The sequence below is a fragment of the Lissotriton vulgaris genome, chromosome 11, assembly GCF_964263255.1.
Source record: "Lissotriton vulgaris chromosome 11, aLisVul1.2, whole genome shotgun sequence".
Taxonomy (NCBI): domain Eukaryota; kingdom Metazoa; phylum Chordata; class Amphibia; order Caudata; family Salamandridae; genus Lissotriton; species Lissotriton vulgaris.
In genome coordinates, this window is record NC_141699.1 from 609,179,407 (window position 1) to 609,202,572 (window position 23,166).

At 47.6% G+C, this 23,166-nt stretch overlaps 1 protein-coding gene and 1 pseudogene across 1 annotated transcript in view; both read right to left on the reverse strand.

Annotated features, from left to right (window-relative positions):
• The window catches only part of PCOLCE2 (procollagen C-endopeptidase enhancer 2), a 402,867-nt gene that overhangs the window by 32,068 nt on the left and 347,633 nt on the right, over window positions 1–23,166 (reverse strand). Inside the window, exon 7 of the mRNA XM_086943719.1 lies at window positions 2,186–2,269. Within this exon, the coding sequence (XP_086799845.1) occupies window positions 2,186–2,269 (84 nt within the window). The remainder of the gene's footprint in view (window positions 1–2,185; window positions 2,270–23,166) is intronic.
• Window positions 12,926–18,239, reverse strand: LOC147683232 (uncharacterized; annotated as a pseudogene).

Genomic DNA, 23,166 nt, shown 5'->3' on the forward strand with positions numbered 1-23,166 from the left:
GGACCTGAATTCATGTTGTTTCTAGATTGTGGAATAGCAGTGCAAAAAATTGCTTTTCGTCCTTTTTAATTTTTTATGCTTGAGAACTATTTCAGCTATTAGAAAAACATACTCTGAATAAATTATGAAGGTGCGTGGGATGCTTTACATTTGACAAACATGTTTTTTGAGCAAAATATAAACAGACTTTTCCAACCAGAAAACCTGCCAGACGAGAGGTTGAATCGACACGTTCGTTAAGTAACAGAGCGCCTTCTATTGGGTCATGTGTTTGAACTGGCAAAAGCATGCTTGCCTGAGACGCATATTCGCCAGTTTCTTTTAAAAGTAACCCGGAGATGTACTGAAACAAGTGCTTAATTTGTAAAAAAAAAAAACATAAGTGCTAGAACCCTTCTCAGGAGGCCACTGCAGCTTGCACCATGCATTGCTCTACCGATGCTGCTAGTGATAGGAACGATGGATTAAACCCAGATCTGTGACTGGGGGTGAATGTTTTGCCATTGTGCAACATTCCATCCATCATCTTGTTTGTTTTGCTCACTACGCCACTGGAGTCAAGCTATCCTGGCTCAAGACGGCTGATAGCCAGAAACCGGTCCTAGGATGCTTGATTCCGGTCCAGGAAAGACATGGTTTGGCAGTTCGGGCTGGACTGTTCCTATGAGGCACAGGGTCAAGACTGATTTGCTTATGGCCATGTCTGAACTGGGGTGGCTTGGTGAGCAAAATAACTATGGATTAAACCCAGATCTGTGACTGGGGGTGAATGTTTTGCCGTTGTGCAACATTCCGTCCATTATCTTGTTTGTTTTGCTGTTCACCCTATGTGGGATGGGTATGCCCAGACGTGGGTCCCATGCTCACTACGCCACTGGAGTCAAGCTATCCTGGCTGAAGACGGCTGATAGTCAGAAACCGGTTCTAGGATGCTTGATTCCGGTCCAGGAAAGACATGGCTTGGCAGTTCAGGCTGGACTGTTCCCATGAGGCACAGGGTCAAGACTGATTTGCATATGGCCATGTCTTGAACTGGAGTGGCTTGGTGAGCAAAATAACGATGGATTAAACCCAGATCTGTGACTGGGTTGAATGTTTTGTCATTGTGCAACATTCCGTCCATCATCTTGTTTGTTTTGCTAGTGATAGTACCAACACAACTACTAGTTTCCACGCTCTTACAGGTGTGACAATTCAGACATTTTCAGGCCACCCAAATTTATAAAAACGGAGAAGGCCACAGATATTCTTCATTTTTTATGTATATTGAATTATTAAACAACTGCTGTTGTGCTCAACTCAGAATTAGAGAAACAGCGCCCCCATGTGGCAGACTATCATAAGAGAGGTATTGAGAATTAAGGGCCTGATTATGATGGTGGTCGGACGAGTGTCCGACCATCATCCTGTCGGCAACTGGGCCGCTTGCCTAGCTGTCGGCGGTCCCGCTATCGGGATAAGGATGCGACCGCCATGAAGGTGGTTGCTATCTGTATATTTTGTATTGCGGCATGTGCTGGGGCTGCCGCAAATGCTGAATTCCAAAATAAACACAGTGCACAAATACCTGCATTATGTGGCAGGCACCATGCGGATACTGCCACATGGTGCAGGGATATGTAAGGGGGCACCATAGATGCCACCCAGGGTCCATATCGGAGGGCCAAGGGGGCCCGCTACAGGCCCTTAAGTAACTTTCTGCCTGCCTTTTCATGGCGGGTTTACCCCCATGAAACAGCTGGCGGAAAGGGACATTGTAATCCCTACGGCGGTGCCTGCCTGAGCAGGCCCTGCCACTGTTGTAGGGATTGCAGTATCTCCGGCGCACCAATGGGCTCCTTGAGACCGTAGGATGCGTGGCGGTCGGTCTCTCTGCCCGCTCTACATCCACCCGCTATCATAATGCGGCAGGCGATCATGCAGGATCCGAACGCAGTGGAACCTCCACCGACAGACTGACGGTGACGGTCCCACCGCCATCGTAAGGAGGACCTTACTGCGGGTGCCAAATACCAGAAACCACCGACCCCCAAATTAAGCACTGACTGAAACATAGAAAGAGATGAAAGAAACAATAGTGCATAAAACAAAACTTTAACTGCGACGTTGATGCCTTTGATCAGACAAATTATGCAAATCTCATAGTTATTAATTGAAAATATGGTCAAAATGTGTACTATCTTACCAAAGTTACTCGAACAGAAATTGCTTTCTAGTGTCCCACTTCTTTTACATTTTTGATTGCACGGGATGACAGTTGGTTTCAAGCCTTTAAAAAAAGAAAACATATATTTAATTAAAAAATCACAATTCGCATGAAAAAATGTAAGTGACTTCCCTAAGAGCCATCTTGCTCATGTTATGTTTTCTGAACATGTGGGGTAGCTCTTGCTTTATGATAACGTGCGTCTGTTGACAAAATTGGTTTATGGATAGATGATTTTTTATTAGGGAAGAAAGTTACCCGGGATAAATAAATGACCTGTTCCCATTGCGTTCTACGAAGTGGAAGTAAAAAGGTAGCGGTTTTCATTCCACAAATTCTAAAATACCTGGATGAATATCCTGGCCCTATTGCATGTTCCTCTCATAAAAACAAATAAATCTGGCTTAATTTGACAATTTATGAACTCAGGAGCCAGTGTTAGCTTTCCAAAAAGTAATGATGAGGTGAAGGCGTGGCCTGACCACCCACACTGGGTTTAATCCTCTTGCACAGAGGAATTATAGTTATGGGTTGAAGTCCCCTATATGTGGAGCCAATATTTACTGACAACCAGATGACACAGAGACACATAAGAGACACATAAGAACATATAGACACATGCACACATGCTTAATCACGTGCATACATACCGCCATACACTTACTATCATCCACCTTTAAATTGACAAGTGTTTCATCATTTTAACTTCATTTTATTGGTATGGTTAAATAGTTTTACACAAATAAAACATACAGAGGAATACACAATACAAACAGACATTTGTAAATCATTTTGTATAAATGGCTGAAAGTCCTTGATAAAGACAGGCAATGGGCGGAAGGGGTGGATGATGACCAAAGGAGTGTAGCACCCTAGCATGCAGTGCAGTTGAATTTAGTATTTTAGTCCTTCTATAGGATGTAGTGCTGCCACATTAGAATTTGAAGCTTATATATCTCATTTATGTTGACTTTGAATTTAGAAACTGTGGGCCTCATTTATGAGAAATGACGCATCGCTGCGTGAAAGCAGCGATGCGTCACTTCTCAGTGCGCACTCCTTGCGACATTCCTGATGCGACATATTTAATGTATGACGCATCATGTCGCAAAGAGTTACAGATACGTCAGTATTTCTGACGTATCTGTAAGCGCAAAAGTGACGCATTGTTGGAGTGTGTCACAAAACTGACGCAACTCCAGCAATGCGTCCTTTCACATGGGGCAAGCCCCATGTGAAAGGGCTTGCGTCAGTCTTACGCCTGCTGTGAGGCAGGCGCAAGATTTTGACGCAATGGCGTCCTAAAAGTGATGCAGTGAAATCTCATAGATTTCACTGCGTCACTTCTACGACCCTTCCTTGCGTCAATACGTATAAGGTATAATGTGGCGCAGGGGTTTACAAAGTGACGCATCTACCTAGATGCGTCACTTTGTAAATATGGCGCAACAAGGCGCATTCTTTACGCCACTGGTGCGTCACAAAAAGTGACGCACCGGTGGCGTAAAAGTGACGCATGGCCTCATAAATGAGGCCCTGTATTTCTAATCATAAGACGAATGGCAATTGCAGGAAAATGCCTCTGATAGCATAATTTTGAATTTGTTTGGACTGATGCTACTGTTTTTTTCAACTTGTGCACTTGGGCTCTGCTAACCAGGCCCCAGTGCAGGTGCTCTGACCCCTAAAATATGTTGACATTGACTACATTCCTAATGGGCATATTTAACTTACCGACAAGTCCCTATTATATGGTACAAAGTATTCTCAGGGCCTGCAACTTTAATGTCACGAGTGCACTACAGCACATATTGTCTCCCCACTTAAGTGACAATACAACCATGACTGCAGGCCTGCCACCAGTTACTTGGCTTTGCAGGTTTAAATTGCAAATTCAACCTTTCAAAATAACCCTTTTGACAGGCCTAAACACTCCTTTTGAATATTAATAAGTCACTCCTCCGTAGGCCTAAAATGCCCATAAGGCAGAGTGCATTATATTTAAAAGTGGGACATGCAAATGTTTAACGTTAAACACGTCTTTACAGTGACAATGCCCTGAAAGCTATTTTCACTGTAACAAGGTTAGTTGCTACATAGGAAAGCATTATGATACTTTATTGAAGTTAATAAAGTTATCTCCGCCTAGAAATGTAATAAGAAATTTGTTCTTTCACTTTTTAAAATACTTATTTCAAACTAAAACATTGGTAAAGTCAGATCTATAACAAACATTTCACAAAATGTACTTTAAAAAAGTTTTTAGCCTGTCTAAAGCCGCTAAAAGCCTATTTGCCTGAAAATCCAACTATCACCCGGGAGCTGAATACCTCCTTGATTTGGTGTGAATTGGCTCACAGAGATGAGACGACGAGCTTGGCTGTGAGGAGGTGTTCTTTTCCTCTGACAGAATGACCATGTGGGCAGTACCCAGGAACTTAGGGGCATATGTACAAGCCCCTATCGCCACCACAAAGTCACATTTTCTGATGTTGTGGTGGCGATAGGGGCTTAGCCTTATTTACAAGGCAGCATTAAGCCACTTAATGTGGCTTAACGCTGCTTTGTAAATAAGGCCCCCTTTCACGCTTTGGTTAGTGTGAAAGGGGTGGGCAGTGGGTGTTGCGGTGGGTGTTCCACCGCAACACCCATTCATTTTGACGCTGCCCCCTATGTACAAGGGCAGCGCACATAGGGGGCAGCGCCAAAACTAAGACAAGGAGAAATGCCTTAATTCTCCTCGTTTTTGGTTTTTCCATGTGTGATGTCTTGTGCAGCACACATGGGATAAGCAAACTGCCATGGATTGTTTATGTACAGGAAGGTGTCCCTTTCCTGTACATAAACAATCTGTGAAACAAATGCCATGTTGTGACTTTCATGTGTGCTGCATGAAGCAGCACATATAAAAGGGACAAAATGGCATTTTAGGATTGTTTATGTGCAGGAAGGGACACCTTCCTACACTTAAACAATTCTCCCCTGCACGCAGACACCCTTGCACTATGGTGCCTGCGTTGGCGCTACACTGCTAAGTTATATATTGTTGTAAATATGATGCAGACTTGCGTTTCAGAAGTGGCAGAGTGAGGCGTTAAGCCATGACGGCTAACGCCTCACTCCGCCACTTCCTCGAACATATGCCCCTTAATTTTCTGCAAAGGGGTCTGCCTTGTCACAGGCAGATGCAGCTCACATCTGTGCCTACCCCCTCAATTGTCCTTCTAGCCAGATAGACACCAATCCCAGTGGGAGAGGGGCTGTTCCCAGAACCATTTTAGGTGACCACAGGGGAAGGATTGCTCATTTCCCTGGCCACCCCTCTGCGCAGGGTAAGAACGTTGATGCCATCTTGTTATTAGGCAGAGAGGGGCACTGTGGGGTTGTTTGCAATAGGGCTCACAGGAACTGCTGCAAAAATGGGTAGGCTTACCCCTGGGAACGTTTTCACTATTGATCAGTGGGGCACCAGCAGGAGTGAGTTCCACCCACAGGCTAGTGCCAGGTATAAATGTGTCACCCCGGGCTCTTTCTTAAGAACACTGCTGGACCTCTAGAAGACAGAAAGACTCCACCTTCTATTTATGCTTGTTAGGAGAACCATAAAGGCTGAACTTGCTCCCACTCCAAGATAAAGAAGTGGACTTGAAAGGCTCAGTTGGCTGACCTCCTGTATGCTACAGAGACCCAAAAGCCGCAAGAAGACCATTTTCCTGAAATGACCAAGTTGACCCGTTCAACCTGGATCTGCTCTGGACATGTTGATGGCCTCTGTCGGAGTGAGTCTTGACCTCGAAGTGCTGTTCCTGAGGTCCTGGAACTCTTGGCTAGTGTTAGAGTGTACTCCTCTTGCCTAATCTGTAAAAGCTTGGACTTAGAAACTTTTTGCCAACTTTCTGCCTGGAGAACCGATGGAGACCAGGATCGCAGTCAAAGCCTCAGACTTCGAATCTTCGATCGGTCTTAGCTTTTTTGTTTGCCCGGCTGAAGGAAATCAGACTTTCAGAAAAGTTTTAGTTTGAATGTAGTGGGCTTCTCGAGGACTGACATGGATGAGCATCCTATCAATATCAAAGCTTTCCTGGACACGAACATTGGAGTACGCCTGCTCTGAGCTTTTTCTGCCATCATCGACGATCGCGCCAGGCACTAGTGCTTCAACAACACACTGTCGTTGAACCCCACTTTGGATACAGCTAACAGATTGGCCCACGACAACTCATTGACAAATGCTTTTTCTTCATAAATGTTTCTAAGTATGAAGGCAACTCTTCCCACTGTCATCAAGGGGAAACATCCTTTACAACGCAACTTTTACCACGCAGTGCTATTACAACGCAGGTTTTACAACGAAAACCATTACAATGCATTGCGCTGGGGGGCGCTCTAGGATAGGGAATAGATTTAATTTACTATCCAACAACTTCCCTAGTGTCCACGGGGACTGGAGTTGGAATAGTAAATTAAACTATTCACTATCCAGCACCCCAAAGCGCTATGCTTTGTAATGGTATGCGTAGTAAAACCTGCGCTGTAACAGCATGCGTGGTAAAAGCATGCGTTGCAACGTCATACATCCGTCATCAAGCCTCACTTTAGATGCAGTTTGCCCCAGGACGAATCGTAGACAAAAAAACTTTTCTTCATAAATAATTCTAAGCCCGAAGGTAACTCTTTGACTGGGACCAACCTGGTCATTGTATCTGCACAACGCTCCATCACAGCTGGCATTAAACCTTACCCTTTTCCTGGTCTAGCATGACTTAGGCTGCAAGGGAGGACTACATTATGTGCCAGGGTTGACTAAATTATGCGACATGAAAAAAGAAAATTATGAGGCATAATGCGGCAGATTTTGTGATAGTATTACTTCACTATTCTGATAGTTTACACATTGCAACACTGCTTGGGCGAAGATTTCATCATATTAATAACGGTTTAACACCCAAACACAGCCCTAAACAATTGAAAGATGACCAAACAACCTTTGCAAAAGGCTTTCCAATGCGTAGAAATACGTGTCGCCACGCTTTTAGTAACTTTGGATCGGTTTTAAGTAGAAACCACTTTTTTTTTTATATTCTCCGATTATGCAACAGATGATGGATTATGGGCAAATGTGACAAAGTCGTACATCGGCATCTAAATCTGCTGTTAAGGTGTAACGCATACACGCTCTCTGGTAGGGAAAGACTGGATAAAAGCACAAAATAACGCAAAAACATAAGTACATACTTAACTGCGAAGGTCTATTTCTAGCTGTGTGGAAATAGTTGTACAGCCTCTGTGTGATCGATGACTTTGTGTACAAATAAAAGGTGTTATACCAGAATATCAAACAAAAATCTCAGCTACTGGAGTTATTGTTGGAAATACTACACGAAATGGGGCTATATTTTTGTTAAACATATTTAGGAGACAATATCAATGCCAGATGATATTTCTTTACGCAATATTCTGACATGCAGCCAAATAAAAATCTGAATTAAGCACAACTTTTGTTTGATATATATATATTCAGCATTCGTATATGCAACTTCCGCTCCTCTAGTATATATAGCCGAGTTTGCTAGAAACATGTATTCTAAGAAAAAATAATATTTGAAGAACGGCGAGACTGGACGCCTACTGTGTGGCGATCATGACACTTAGACAAAGGTGAGCCATGCTGAATTCATTCTGAGAAAGGAGAGTTCAGCGGGATGCACAGTAATCACTTCATCATGTTTCTGTTTTTAAAGCCATGCTGTGGCCAACCTCAGATATTTCAGCTACTGGGGTTATTAATGACCCGATAACTCATACATGCTGGGGCAAAAAAAGTCAAAAGTCACCTGTGAAAGAACTTAAATAAAGATCTAGGGAAATTATGTATGCACAGGCAGGGCCCTGGAAATGTGGTCAAGCAGCCATGTTTGCTGATAGTAAAGAGAGTGGGGCCTGTTGGTTTTTGGGTTTAGGCCAGCCCAACTACGTCTATTTTTTAAACCTGTGCTTTTACTTTGTCTGTTGTGGATAAGTAAAAGACACACAGCCCTGTAGTTGTTAGAGGTTCCCCTCTGAGCAGGGGGTCGGGGTTGGACACATACACATTCATTCACTCACACTCATGCATTCACACACGCACAATTCACACAACATTCACTTACAACACACGAGTACATTTATACTTACACACACGCATCACCAAACATTCAAAAACATAAAACTTACCTGCCCTGCAGATCACACAGAGGTAAGTGGTCAGGCTGAAGAGGTCACGTCCACAGCGCTGTGAAATCCTCAGCCTGGCAGAGTTCAGGTCAGGCAGCCAGGAGCATGCACATTTAGATCATATCTTATTCCTGGCTGCCTGACCTGACCAAGAAGAGACCATTGGTGTCACAGAGTGGGGTGGGGTCAGGGGCCCAATGACCCAATCCCACTCTGTGACGAGTGAGGGACTGCTGCCTTCCTTCATTGGCTGACCTTATGTCAGCCAATGAGGGAAGGCAGCAATCCAAACCCTCCTGGAATCTCCAAGACATTTTTTGCAGTTTTATATAGAGCAAACTCGACCCAAAGGTATTGGGCCACTTTCAGTCTTGACCATGTTTCTCATGGGAACAGTCCAGCCCGAACTGCCAGGCCAGGTCCTTCTTGGACCTGAAACAAGCATCCTGGGACCGGTTTCTGGGAAAAACCAGTCATCAGCCAGGCTAGCTTGAATCCAGTGGCAAAGCGAGCAAGGGATCGATGTCTGGGCATACCCTGCCAATGTAGGGCGAACAAAGAAAACACAGTAAGATGATGGAAGAAGCGCTGAAACTTTACAGACACTCATCAACAGTCACTATTAGATTTGGGTGAAATGCATCATTGTTCTTCTACTCACTTTGCCCCCCCAGTTCCGACCCAGCCATATGGAAATCAGTCTTGACCGTGTTCCTCATTGGAACAGTCCAGCCTGAACTGCCAACCCAGCGTGTTTATGGGTGCCCACTGAATGCAGCTTGATCAGGAGTGATAATTTCTCCTTACCTGTGACGGTAGTGAGGCCATTAGAGTATCCTTCAAACATCTCTCAGACCTGAATCAATCAATCTATCAAACCGGATTATAGAGCCCGGCTTATCACCCGTGAGAGTGTCCAGGTGCTGGGGGTAGAGATGGGGAGAGAGCTGCTACTGAGTGCTATCTGTTGAACAACCAGGCCTTCAGGCCCTTCCTAAACTCCTGCAGGGTAGAAGCTGTACGGAGCTTGAGTGGGAGGTTGTTTCAGGACTTTGTGGCTAGGTAGGAGAAAGTGCTGCCGCCCATCCTGCTTCTGTGGTTGCGTGGAGTGTGAGCCAGGGAGAGAGATGCTGAGCACAGCTGTCTGACGGGATGGTGGAAGTTAACTTTGTGGTTAAGGTAGGCTGTGCACTTGTAATGAAAGGCCTTGTAGGCGTGGGTGAGTAGTTTGTTAAGCTGTTAATGTTAATGTTAAGCTACATTTATAAAGCGCACTGACACAGGAGGTTTCCTGGCGCTGAGATTGAGATTGAGGGTGATGGCAGAGGGCTAGTGGGAGTTCGAGAAGAGCCAGGTCTTTAAGCTCTTTCGGAAGCTCAGCAGGGTGTCAGAGGTTTTGATTTGTAAGGGGAGTGAGTTCCACAGTTTGGGTGCCAGATAGCTGAATCTGTGGCCACCCAGTTTCTTTAGCTTAACCACCGGAGTGGTGAGGAGGTGGAGATGGGCAGAACGGAGGTTACGGGCTGGGCAGTGCGAGTTGATGAGGGATTTCAAAAAGGCCGGGCACTTGGTCTGCCGGGCCTTATAAGTTAGGCAGCCGATTTTAAAAGCAGCCCTTTGTTCGATGGGCAGCCAGTGCAGCTTGGACAGGAGAGGTCTAGCAGATTGCCATTTAGGGGCTTTACAAATGAGCCTTGCTGTCTGGTTCTGCACCATCTGGAGACGATGGAGCAGAGACTTGGGTAGGCCCCAGTAAAGAGAGTTGGAAAAGTCAAGGCGGGAGAGAACAAGGGAAATTGCAATTTGCACCAATGCTTCATGGGAGAGCAGGTGGGAGATTTTACGAATTTTTCGTAACTGGAATATGCTAGCTGAGATGATGGCTCCGATGTGGGTTTTAAGAGAGAGGTCGGTATCGATGGTAACGCCCAGGCTTTTTACCGAGCTCGATGGGCTAGGAGGTGTGCCTAGCTCATTTGGCCAGAAGTGTGGGCCCCAATGAGCCGGACTTGTGCCAGGCAAGATGAGTTCTGTTTTCTCCGGATTTAATTTGAGCTGGTTGGAAATCATCCATTGTTTTTTTTTTTTTTTTAAACCTTTATTTCCGATATGCACAGTACACAGCGTCTGCCTACAACCCAACGGGCCGGCCGCTATGACAGATAGCATCACAACATTGTGTCTTGAAGCACATAGATCGTACATAACTCAGCAATTTCTCGGTGTATCAGGTGCATAGTACCGGTTTAAGCAAAAGGATGGAATAGGTTTCATTTTAAAGTTTTGGTGAGGGAACAACTAACTAACAAACCACACAGACACATGGCCAAGAACGAATCCAGGGACTCCATCAGAGAGGGCAAGGGAACCAATCTCCATAGAATATTGAGACATATGGCTAGGGATGGGGGAGTGGCGAGCTGCTCGATATAGAAAAGCATCACAGACAGTCGTCCGGAACGTCAACTACGGAGACAATGTAACATCAATAGTATAGTCAAATGGGGGAGTGCAAATATTCCCACGATATTCATTCCACTGGGAACAAATTCTGCCCCATTTCTTAGGACGGCCCGAGCCAAATATACCGTCTTCTCCCTGAACATGCACCAGTCAATGTTCTCCTTCCAAGCAGTTATCATGGGTGGCCTATGGGAACCCCAGAGCTGAGCAATATCCCTCTTGGCAACCATGATACCAAGAGTAACCCAAAAAGTCTGAGCCGCAGTACAATCCGTGGGCTCCCAGACGTTAAGCAGGCACAGTCGGGCCTCAGGCAAGAGGGAGACCCCGGTGACCCTTTCCATAATTGCATGCACTTTAGACCAAAAAGCAGACACCACAGGACATTCCCAAATGATATGTAAAAAGGTTCCACTCATACCACAGCCACACTTACATAACCCATCAATCGAGTAACCCATCCGCACCAGTCGTGTACCAGTCATATATACTCGGTGAAGGATCTTCAACTGTACAAAACGAAGGCGAGCTGGAATGGTCACCTCCTTAGGGGAGGAGATGGCCATCTGCCAATCCTCGTCATCGAGTTCCAGGCCGTTGGCGATCCACGAAGCCCTGAGTCGCACAAGGAGATCAGCCCTGTTATTAATGAGCTTTTAATAGATCAGAGATATTGTACTGTCTGGTACATGGCCATCTAGAATCCGATCCTCAAGCGACGACGACTGGGGAATCTCCGTCCCCGGGGGGAAAACGGAAAGCAAGGCGTGCCGCACCTGAAAGTACCTAAAGTGCTCCCTGTCACCAAGTTCGTATTCCGCTTTAAGAGCTTCAAAGGACTTAACAGTACCCATGGACCAGAGATCCTCCACCTTGCTGATGCCAATCGTGTCCCATTTATCAAAGCCTTTCGTTCTCCACAAGCTACCCAAGCTATCAGAGTCATACAGCGGCGTCATTAGTGTCAACCTATCGCCCCATCCCGTAGCAGCACTTGCATCCCTCCACACTCGTACAGCACTTTTTGTGGGACCAGTCAGAGCGCGGAATGGCTTCTTAGAATACAACGCCCTATTGAAATTCCCACCCGGCAGGAGGAGCTTGTCCATCGCAAAAGCAGGAGCAGGACCATGGGAATAGGTTACATGATTGACCGCGCTCAACTGGGAGGCCCAGTAGTAGCGCCTGATATCTGGGAGGGCAATGCCACCATTGTACCACGGCAGAGTGAGTTTGGGTAAGGAGATACGAGCTCGCCCATCCCAAATCAATTGTCTGAAGACTCTCAACTTCGTGGAAATACCCGGAGGGTATAGGATCAAAGAAATTTTGAAGTGCGTACAAGAATCTAGGGAGCGACATCATCTTGAAAAGAGCTGCACGCCCCAACGGGGATAGGGGCAAGCGACGCCACCTCTGGACGTCTAGTTTAAGACGCCGGAGAGGAGCATACAAATTGCGGTCATAACGGACGGAGGAATCCAAGGAGACATGAATCCCCAGGTACTTGAAACCAGTTTCAACCACTGTGATCGGGAATCTACGAGGCAATGGAAGGAGCTCCCCTGCCAGAACATAAACGCAGGACTTGGTCCAATTGATGACGAGACCCGAATTTTTCCAGAAGGAGGTGAGGACGTCAAAAAGCACATTGAGTGACTTTTGGGGTGAGGTGAGATAAAGGAGAATGTCATCAGCATATAGCGAGACACGATCTTCAAGATCAGGGGCCCACCGAATGCCCCTGATCGAGGGCTCCCACCGAAGCCACTCTGCCAGCGGCTTCAGCACTAGAGCAAAAAGCAATGGAGACAGCGGACAACCCTGTCGGGTGCCACGCCCAAGTGTAAACGACCCAGACACCCTGCCATTTACCACCACCTGGGCCAATGGTTGTGCGTAAAGGAGTTTGACCCAGGCAATAAAATTGGGGCCGAAGCTGAACTTCGCAAGAGCTGCCCAGAGATAAGGCCACTCGATGGTGTCAAAAGCCATGGTGGCATCAAGAGAAGCCAAAATGGCGGGTTCGGTCAGCGTCACAGCTCATGCGAGATCTCCTTGAAGCATCTGAAGCTTAAGTGCAGTGTTCCGATGCGGGATAAAACGGGATTGATCCGGATGGATCAGGTCGCAGATGACCGCAAGCAAACGAGTAGCAAGCACTTTAGCCAGTATCTTAGGTTCCGCGTTAAGCAAAGAAATGGGGCGATAGGAAGTACATCGGTCACGAGGTTTACCGTCCTTGTGTATGACAACAATAGTGGCCAAGCGCTGATCAAGAGGAAGGAGGCCAGTTTCAAAGGCCTCCATGAACATAGTGCGCAAGTATGCCGTAATCTTGTCGGGACGCAGCTTGTAAAGCTCAATGGGCAGACCGTTGGGCCCCATAGCCTTACCAGATCTAAGGGAACGTATAGCACCAGCGACCTCATCCACTGTTATAGGCGCATCCATAATGGACCTGTCCTCATCTGAGAGACAGGGTAGCGCAATATCACGCAGGAGCAAACGGGAGTCGCACTCATCTCTGTCGCTCACCGATCGGTAAACCGTCTGGAAATGATCCACAAAGCAATCCACAATTCCACCTGGGTCAGACACGCATTCACCATTCAATCGTTCTATCACCGGTACCACACGGCTCGCTCTCTCAGACTTATCTAGCCACGCAAGAAGCTTACTTGCCTTATCACCCACATCATAGAGTCTGCCCAACTGGTTCCGATGCATAACTTTGGCAGCGTCGGTCACCAGGGCTCGATAGTCCGCCTGCTTCAGTGTCAAGGAGTGTAAAACAGAGGAGTATCATTGCCACCCAATTCACTTTCAAGCAGAGTAATTTCATTCTCGAGGCGCAATAAGTCCTCCCTCTTAGCTTTCTTATCGGCAGCAATTAGTGACAATGCAGAACCCGTATGACAGTTTTAAAAGCCTCCCACAAGGATACAGAAGAGGAAACAGACCCCACATTTTCGTTAAAGTAACAATCAATAGCCTTAATAAGCTCGGACCGTATCTTAGGATTTCTCAGGTGCCAAGGATGAATAGAGGCGACTCTGCCCTCGCTGCACGCACCCACCGAGACCCCGAGGCACAAGGGTGAGTGATCAGAAATGCCCCTAGGGATATGGCGAATTTCTAGCACAGAAGGAGTGTGGGCGGACAGCATTAAGAAATAGTCAATCCTAGAGAGTCTACTGTGTGCTCCAGAGTGGAACGTATACTGCAACTGCGAGGGGTGTAGCAGCCTCCAAACATCCACCAATCCAAAGGTCTCCAGCAGATCAGAGAGCCACAGCTGGGAAGCCGGCAAGACTCTGGGGGGTGTCGGTCGAGATCGCCAGAGACCACTGAATTATAATCCCCCCCCAGTACAAGTAGACCATCTGGGAGCCCCAGCAGAGTCCGTCCCAGGTCGGCATAAGTGGTAGCCTCGAGACCAGGGGGAACGTAAACACTAACGATTGTAAGCACCTTCCCCTCCCACCGCCCAGAGACAGCAGCATAGCGACCCCTATCATCAAGTGTGACATCATCTAGTTCAAGGGGCAGGGAGGATTTAATCAGTATGCCGACCCCTCTGGAGCCGGATGTAAATCCAGCGTGAGCAACCAATCTATAGCCGCGTCTATCCAGGGCCCTGCACGCATTCCCAATCAAATGTGTCTCCTGTAACAAGACAATGTCAGGGGAGTGACGTCTAAGAAACTGAAGAACAACGCCACGTTTTATCTTGTCACCCAGACCGTTAACGTTCCAAGCCAACAATTTTAACTCACCACCCCCCATCCCAGCAAAGCACCCCAACCCTCCCTCCCCGAGGCCCAAGAGCAGTAGGATAAAAGCAATGCTTATTGTGCCATGTGAAAAAAACAGATACAAAAACAGAAACAAATCCCCCCCGCCCCACAACAACCTCCCGTTACAACACCCCCCACTCTGCACCCCTTCGTTCAACTAAAAAGCCACCCCAATCTGCAGTGTGCCTGTCGCCCCTTCATAATACACTACACAAAGAACCCCAGAGGAGGAAAGGAGAGACTACCCCCACCCGAACCACCCTTGGGCCAAACCACCGATTAAGATGCAAATGGCATAACTCAGCTGGCAAATACGAACAAGAAACCAGACATCGAGAACCAAAATGTCACTCCTGTGCCGATGCACCTCCGTCCGCTCCACCAGGGCTGCCGCTCCCATCGTCCCTCTTCGGCAGCGAATCAAGCCAGTCGCCGGCACAGTCTGGCCGATCGAAAAAGAAAGTACGTTCTTGGTACTCAACGCGCAATCGAGCCGGAAACAGCATCGCATACTTGAGTCCTAAGTCCCGCAAGCGCCGTTTCACTCCCTGGAACCCCATCCTTTGTCGTTGGACTTGAGGAGTGAAATCCGGGTATATGGAGACAGAACTGTTTTCATATTTCAATGGGCCATGACCACGCGAGGCCTGGAGGATAGCGTCACGATCCCGAAAGTGGAAGAGCCTAGCGATTATAGGCCTCGGGGGGGGCCCCGGTTTAGTCTGTCCACTCGGGAAACGATATGCACGCTCGACCGCGAAGAATTTGCTAGGTCCAGCGGGAGCAAGATGGGTGAGGATCAGATCCTCCACTAGCAAGTCAACGGTGGCATCGCCGTGATTCTCGGGCACTCCCACCAAACGAATGTTGTTGCGCCGGGCCCTATTTTCATACTCGTCCAGTCGTCTGGCCATCATGTCATGCGATGAGCGCAGGTTACCGATCTCCGACTGCGCGTCCGCCATATCAGTGACGAGACTGGAGGCCTTCAGGTCCAAAACCTTGACCCTCTCATTGGTCTTAGCCAAGTCCGCTCTAATAAGTGTGACATCCACGGCCACTGTGTCAATCTTGGAGACAATGGCTTCATATTGTAGCCCCATATCAGCCTTCATTCCGGTGATGGCACCCATTAGGTCCTGGAGCGAGACTTCCGATGGCGCTGTGGAGTCCGTCCTCGGTTTTGCAAGACTGCGGCCTGCACCACCGGGGGAACCCTTCGGTTGCGTGTAACGATCCATAACATTAGTTTGGACAGGTCCCCCACGGGTCGGCGTCTTCGTCTTGCACTTCTCGACCTCAGGTTTTGACGCCATATTAGAAGCTGTGCCCCGAAGGGGCCCTCTGGACCTGGTGTAAATGGCAAATGTTATTGAGTTGCCAAAGCAGAATTTCAGTCCAAAATCATAGAATGCGAGACGAGGAATATGGCAAGAAAGCACAGCGGGCCAAGGCCACCTCAGCCCGAGAGCCGGATCACTCTCAGAACAGTCAATTGAGAGGTCGAGGAGAAATCGAAACTGAAAGCGACAATGCCACCGGCGGAGAGGATGCCCCCTAGCTGCTGTTGTTGACTTACTCCTCAGCCAGCCAGAGCAGCAAAGTCCCCGGTCCCGGTCGGGGGCAGGCCAGAAAGTTGAAGTCGATGCAGAGACAGTTCCCAAAGTCCGATTTCAGTTCTTGAAAGAATATCAGGATCAGCAAGAGTGAATCTTTAAAAGCCCATATTAAAAATCAGGATATTTCAAGGATATTTGCGAAAGGGCGGCGCGGGTCCCGGGAGCTCTCTGCTCACGCGACCATCTTGGGTGCCCGCGTAACTCCTCCTCCGAAATCATCCATTGTTGGATGTGGAGCATTACTGCCTGAAAATCAGATGCGGCATCAGGGGTGTCTAAGGGGAAGATAATCTGCATGTCATCAGCATAGTTGAGGACAGTGCATTTCCAGTTTCGCAGTGAATGGATTAACGGCCGAAGGTATAAATTAAACAGTAATGGTGAGAGGGAGGATCCCTGAGGGACTCCACAGGCAGTGGGTACCTGGGTTGCTGTAAAGGGGCCTAGATGGACTGTTTGCACTCTGCCCGAGAGAAAGGACTTAATCCATTCCCGGGCAGGGCCCTGGATGCCCGCCTGTCCGACACGGTGGAGAAGGATGTCATGGTCCACCATGTTGAACGCGGCCGAGAGATCCAGGAGAACCAGTGCCTGTGGGGACTCTCTGTCGGCATTCTCCCGGAGAGTGTCTAGGACTTTTAGGATGACTGCTTCAGTAGAGTGTGCTAGTCTGAAGCCAGCTTGGTTAGGTTCCAAGAAGCCAGAACTCTCTATAAATGCCGACAGGCAAGTGGTCTCATAGGCCTTCAGGAGTTTGGAGGTGTAAGGCAAAAGGGAGATGGGCCTGTAGTTAGCAGGGTTGGCGGGGTCAGCTCCAGCTTTTTTTTAGGAGGGGGACTAGTATGGCCTCCTTGAACGTGCTGGGGACCGTGCCAGTGCTCAGGGAGGTGTTCAGAAGGGGGAGAATACTGTCAGGTAAAGCTGAGAAGACTGCCCTGAGGACTGGAGGAGGACAGCAGTCCTTAGGAGATCCTGATTTGATACGGGTAGTGAGCTCAGAAAGAGTACTGGAAGTGATGGCTGGGAACTGGGTGAGGGAGCAGGGGTTGAGAGGGGAGGAGTCTAATGGACTGGCGGGGATGGAGGGAGAGATAGCATTCTTAATATCTGCAATTTTCTGAATAAAGTAGGTGTTAAGCGCATTACAGGTTTCTTGGGTTGGGGCCTGAGTGGGGAGTACTCTGTGATCTGATGAGAAATCATTCATGATTTTGAAGATTTCTTTGGATTTGTTGTGGGCTGAGTTGATTCTTTCAGAGATATGTGAGGCCTTTGCTTTAGTGATAGCGTTTTTGTATTCATTGCGGGCCCTCACAAACTCTATGCGGTCCTCCTTAGAGTAACCCCGTCTCCAGTTGTGTTCTAGGTGGCGTAGCTTTGATTTTAGTGCTTTGAGTTCCTCAGAGAACCAGTGATAAGAATTGCCGTGTCTGGTATGTGCAAATTTAGTGAGAGGGGCAAATCTGTCACTAGCTGATTGCAGCCAGGCAGTTATGCCGTCCTCCATAGAGTCAATGCCTGATTCCGGGTTAATAGTGGGGCAGGTGTTGGCCACAAAGTCAAGGAACCCCTGGGAGTCATAGGAGTTCCATTTACGGCACAGTCCACCAGGAAGGGTAGGGGCCTTGATCCTCCCTTTGATCGTGATGGTGACCTCTATCAAGTGATGGTCTGACCAGAGACAAGGGGAGATAATTGGGCGAGACAGGGCGAGGTTGTGAGTCCAAATATGGTCAAGGATGTGACCCTTAATATGGGTGGGTAAAGTAATGTGTTGTGTCAAATTAAGACTGGTCAGAATTTCAAAAAGTTCAGTAGCATGGGGCCCGCTTGGTCGTTGTCAAACCAATAATTAAAATCGCCAAATATGGCGATTCTAGTGTGATGGGTAAGCAGGTCAGCTACCTGTTCGCTCAGAGACAGGGGGAACGATGGCATCGACTGAGGGGGGCGATAGAGTAGTACAAGAGCGAGCGCACCGCCTTCAGTTTCCAAGCTGATGACTATATTATCTACCCCAGGTAAGGTAAGCGAGGCGGAGGTGAGGAATCTAAAATTTTTATGTTTGATGGCCGCTACTCCTCCCCTGGGGCGGTTCAGAGGTCGATTTACGTTAAGGATATAGTAGTCTGGAGGGAGGGCAGCCAGAACATCCGGGTGGGAGTCCGGGGTGAGCCATGTCTCAGTTAATAACAGGACATCAGGTTTATCCGTAGTGAGCAGGAGAAATAGGTCAAGCTGGTGTTTCACCATAGAGCGAGTGTTAAGGTAGAGCATTCGAAGTTGTGTTTCATTGCTTAATACATCTGGGGGCGCTTTTGGGCGGGAATGGATGGTACCGTGATCAGGCCGGGTACATAGGCCCGGTAAGTTTCTGGAAATCTCCAGGTGTACAATACGCTCCGACACACCTGGCGGTAATGGAGGGTTTGAGTACTGCAATTCTCTAAGTACTGTTGCTGGATAGGTGGTGAGTTGACCAGGGTTCTTGGCCCCTGGGCCCGGACGGGCGCGGATGGGCGAAGACGGGCTTGCCTTTGGCGCGCCTTCGGCGTGCCCGCTGCGCCCGTCCGCTGCGCCTCCGGGATGAGGGCTCCATTTTATAGTGACCAAGGGTGGGAGGGCGGGAGGGGCCTAGCACTAGACTGGTATCCCTGTTCCAGCTCCTCACCTAAGATGGCGGCCCCCCAGGCAGCGTCCAATCGGCTGCAGGAGGTAAGATCAGGCAGAGATCGACAGCTAGATGAGCCCAAATATTTCTAAAACTAGTCCGTTTTCGGGGAGCAATAAAACCGCTAAGGTCCGGCGGTATTTAGGCAGGTGAGTGACGGATTGTGAATAAATCCTGACAAGTGTTCAAAAGTGATTTAAAATCCGGCAAATATAAAATAACATTCAAGTACACTCAGTAAGTCCCGGCTTTCCGCCTCAGGACGATTTTACTAGCATCCCACACACACAATCGCAATCATTAGAGTGTGGGTACAAGGGCTTTTTGTAGTGGCCGAGGGCGGGAGAGCGGGAGGGGCCTAGCACTAGACTGGTATCCCTGCTCCAGCACCTCACCTAAGATGGCGGCCCCCCAGGCAGCATCCAATCGGCTGCAGGAGGTAAGATCAGGCAGAGATCGACAGCTAGATGAGCCCAAATATTTCTATAACTAGTCTGTTTTCGGGGATCAATAAAACCGCTATGTTCCGGCGGTATTTAGGCAGGTGAGTGACGAATTGTGAATAAATCCTGACAAGTGTTCAAAAGTGATTTAATATCCGGCGAATATAACACTGTTTGTTGATGGGGAGCCAGTGTGGTGCTTTGATGTGGGTTTGCATTGGGAGGTCAAGGATGAGCCTTGCTGCTGCATTCTGAATAGCCTGGAGTCTTTTTAGAAGTCGTGCAGTGATCCCCAGATAGAGGTCCTTGCCATAGTCCATGCAGCTGTAATGAGTTCCTGGGTGATTGTTCGTCTAGTGTTGGTGGGGGGCCATTTGAATATTTTCTTCAACATGCGTAGGATGAGGAAGCATGATGATGAGACAGTGTTTATCTGCCTCTTCATTGTGAGCTTGCTGTCGACTATGATGGATAGGTTCCTTGCATGTTATGTGGGGCCAAGTTGGGTTGGCCACCAGGAGTCGCTCCAAGGGGAGGTATTGCTCCCGAAGAGGAGTACCTCAGTTTTGTCGGTGTTGAGTTTGAGGCAGTTGTTCTGCATCCAGCTAGCAATGTTGGTCATGCACATGTGAAAGTATGATTTGGTAGTGGTGGGGTCTGAGGACAGGGATAGGATGAGCTGAGTGTCGTCTGCGTAGGATAGTATGTTCATCTCACGGGCTCTGACAAGGGGGGGCCAGCGGGATCATGCATGTGTTGAAAGGGGTGGGGCTAAGAGATGACCCTTGTGGGACACCGCAGATGATGTTCTTTGGGCCCAAGGAGAAAAGCGGGAGGCGGATACTCTTGGTTCTATCGGTGGGAAAGGATGCAATCCATTTAAGGGCTTTCCCTTGGATTCCCATCTGGTGGAGATACTGTAGGAGGGTGCAGTGGGACATGGTGTCAAAGACTATGGAGAGGTTGAGGAGGTCAGGGCTGCAGTCTCTCCCTTTTCTAGGAGAACCCTGGTGACATCTCAGATAGAAATTCAGATTCAGTTAGAAAAAATAATGACTTCCAAAAATCTCCAAGCTGCTCAATTGGTACAAGTAGCGCGAAGGCATGACATCACTTGAGAATGGAGGAAGCTGTGGTGGCTCGTTAATGTGGTCTTTGAGCCTCCACCCTTCTCCTTTTACTGCCTTGTATTAGTTTTTTTGCTACTGATAGAGCAAGTAAAAACACCACAGATAGTCTTCCTAAGGCTGTCTGTCATGCAGACCTTAATTTCAGGCAGGCAGTTTCTATGAGCTGTGGGCATGTGCCATTTGCTAGGCTGACTATCTCAGCCCTGAAGCCTGTGAAATCATCACCGTGACAAAACCTTGCCTTCTATGGTGATGGGCCTCCCACAGATGATGTGCTGCAGCGTCACCTAAATTAGCTCCAGGAGCTTTGGGGTTAAGCCCGGCAGAGCCCAGGACTAAACGTCAATCAGGGAAGCTATATGATTCAGCAAGTCTAATTGCTGACCACAGCGTACCATGTGGAATTGTAAACGACAATGCCTTTTATTTATTCGTTTTGATAATTAACACATAAATAAAAGGCATTGTCATTTACAATGCCAATAGCTCAAACTCTTGTAGATGCCTAGACCTATTTCATTTTAATGAAGCAGCCACCATTATGCTTGGAAAGTGAAAGCGCGTATGGCGCGCTAAATGTTGCAGGAAAGCATGTGATGCCTGCAGTAGGAGAAACGCATTAAAGAAAATAGTGCTTACAGACTAAATAATGTTATAGAGAACAGTGGTCCCTATTCAGGGCGAATACAGTGTGATAGATAACCATACACTAGAATAGAATGTATGTCTTTTGTCCAGCCGGACAAGAATTTATTTTCATAGTATTTTTCAAAAGTAGTATCAAATAAAACATTCAAATGACAAGTGGGCACAGCCTTGACCCACAGAACACAAGACAGAACAATGAACACAGAATTGGCCAAAAGGCAAGCCAAAATGAGTCTGTACACTTGTACTCAGTATAGACAGACACAAATTAATCATTTAACACCGTTGCACAATGTGTTATAGCTTGAGTCTGGTGCATAGGGTGTTTGGGTGTCGACGACGTTTCAATGCCAACATTAAATTTAGGGCATCATCTTCAGGACAAACAAATAATGCATTGCTGTCTTGATAATAATGTATCACACCTTTTTAACAATTCTAAGGTGGCAGAGAATCAACGGTTCACTATAGGCGCAAGGGCGCACAGCATCTGGACTTTGGGGGTTGGTGGCACCAGCGGGATCAATTCTGTTTCTCCATTGAAACTCTGAAGCAGATGCGGCGATACTGCCCACACTCACTGAAGTAATACGATCGTGCATTCTCCAACTGCTGGCACACAGCACCCAACAGGACTTTCTGCCATTAAGCAAACAGAATTGATCCCGCTGGTGCCACCAACCCCCAAAGTCCAGATGCTGTGCGCCCTTGCGCCTATAGTGAACCGTTGATTCTCTGCCACCTTAGAATTGTTAAAAAGGTGTGATACATTATTATCAAGACAGCAATGCATTATTTGTTTGTCCTGAAGATGATGCCCTAAATTTAATGTTGGCATCGAAACGTTGTCGACACCCAAACACCCTATGCACCAGACTCAAGCTATAACACATTGTGCAACAGTGTTAAATGATTAATTTGTGTCTGTCTATACTGAGTACAAGTGTACAGACCCATTTTGGCTTGCCTTTTGGCCAATTCTGTGTTCATTGTTCTGTCTTGTGTTCTGTGGGTCACGGCTGTGCCCACTTGTCATTTGAATGTTTTAATTATACTACTTTTGAAAAATACTATGAAAATAAATTCTTGTCCGGCTGGACAAAAGACATACATTCTATTCTAGTGTATGGTTATCTATCACACTGTATTCGCCCTGAATAGGGACCACTGTTCTCTATAACATGAAATTGCCCAAGGTCCCTGTCTAAAATTCCTTTGGGTTCCCTTGTTCTGTATAATAGTACAGACTAAATAAGACATACTGTGTTACAACAGAAAGGACCAGTCCTCAGGGAGGGCTACAAATGAAGACAAAGCGGTACTAAGGAGGGACTAACAAGCCTATTTACGAATTGCAAGCCAGCATTTGCAAATGTAAACTGATACTTGTATAGCGCACTACTCAGCCGCAAGGGTCTCAAGGCGCTTGTACGAATACCGCTGTGGAACCCATCCTGGCTTTGCCTGTGAGGCGTCCACTCCTGGGCACCCCCATGGTGGAGGCCAGGCATCCTTAGCGTTGTGGGGGCCGTTGTGGAGATTAAGCAAGCTATTGCCCAGAGTTGCAGAGTGGGACTCCATGATTGGAATAGGCACCGAGGCGAGAATTATCAGGTCCGTGGAATATTGAGCCCAAGACCCGCCGAGGCGGGGAATTAAACCCTGGTCCCGGGCTAGACCTCTGCATCAGGGTCTGCCGCTCTAATCATTGAGCCAATTGAAAATATGGGCGGAGAGTGGGCTGAGCTTCAAGTCCATACTCGAATACAGCATGCCTCGCAGAGCAGTCCATGCGCTACCCAGCCTCGACCTAAAAAGGCCAGGCTATGGATAGAAGAAAAAGACTGCGCCAGTCCACTGATTACATGAAGCTGGAACTGACTGAAATCCAGTTCTCGAGGATATCAGTTACTTCTAGTTTCGGACTGGGCACAGCAAGTTCTTTAGTTTAAATAGCTACAAAAAATAAATGA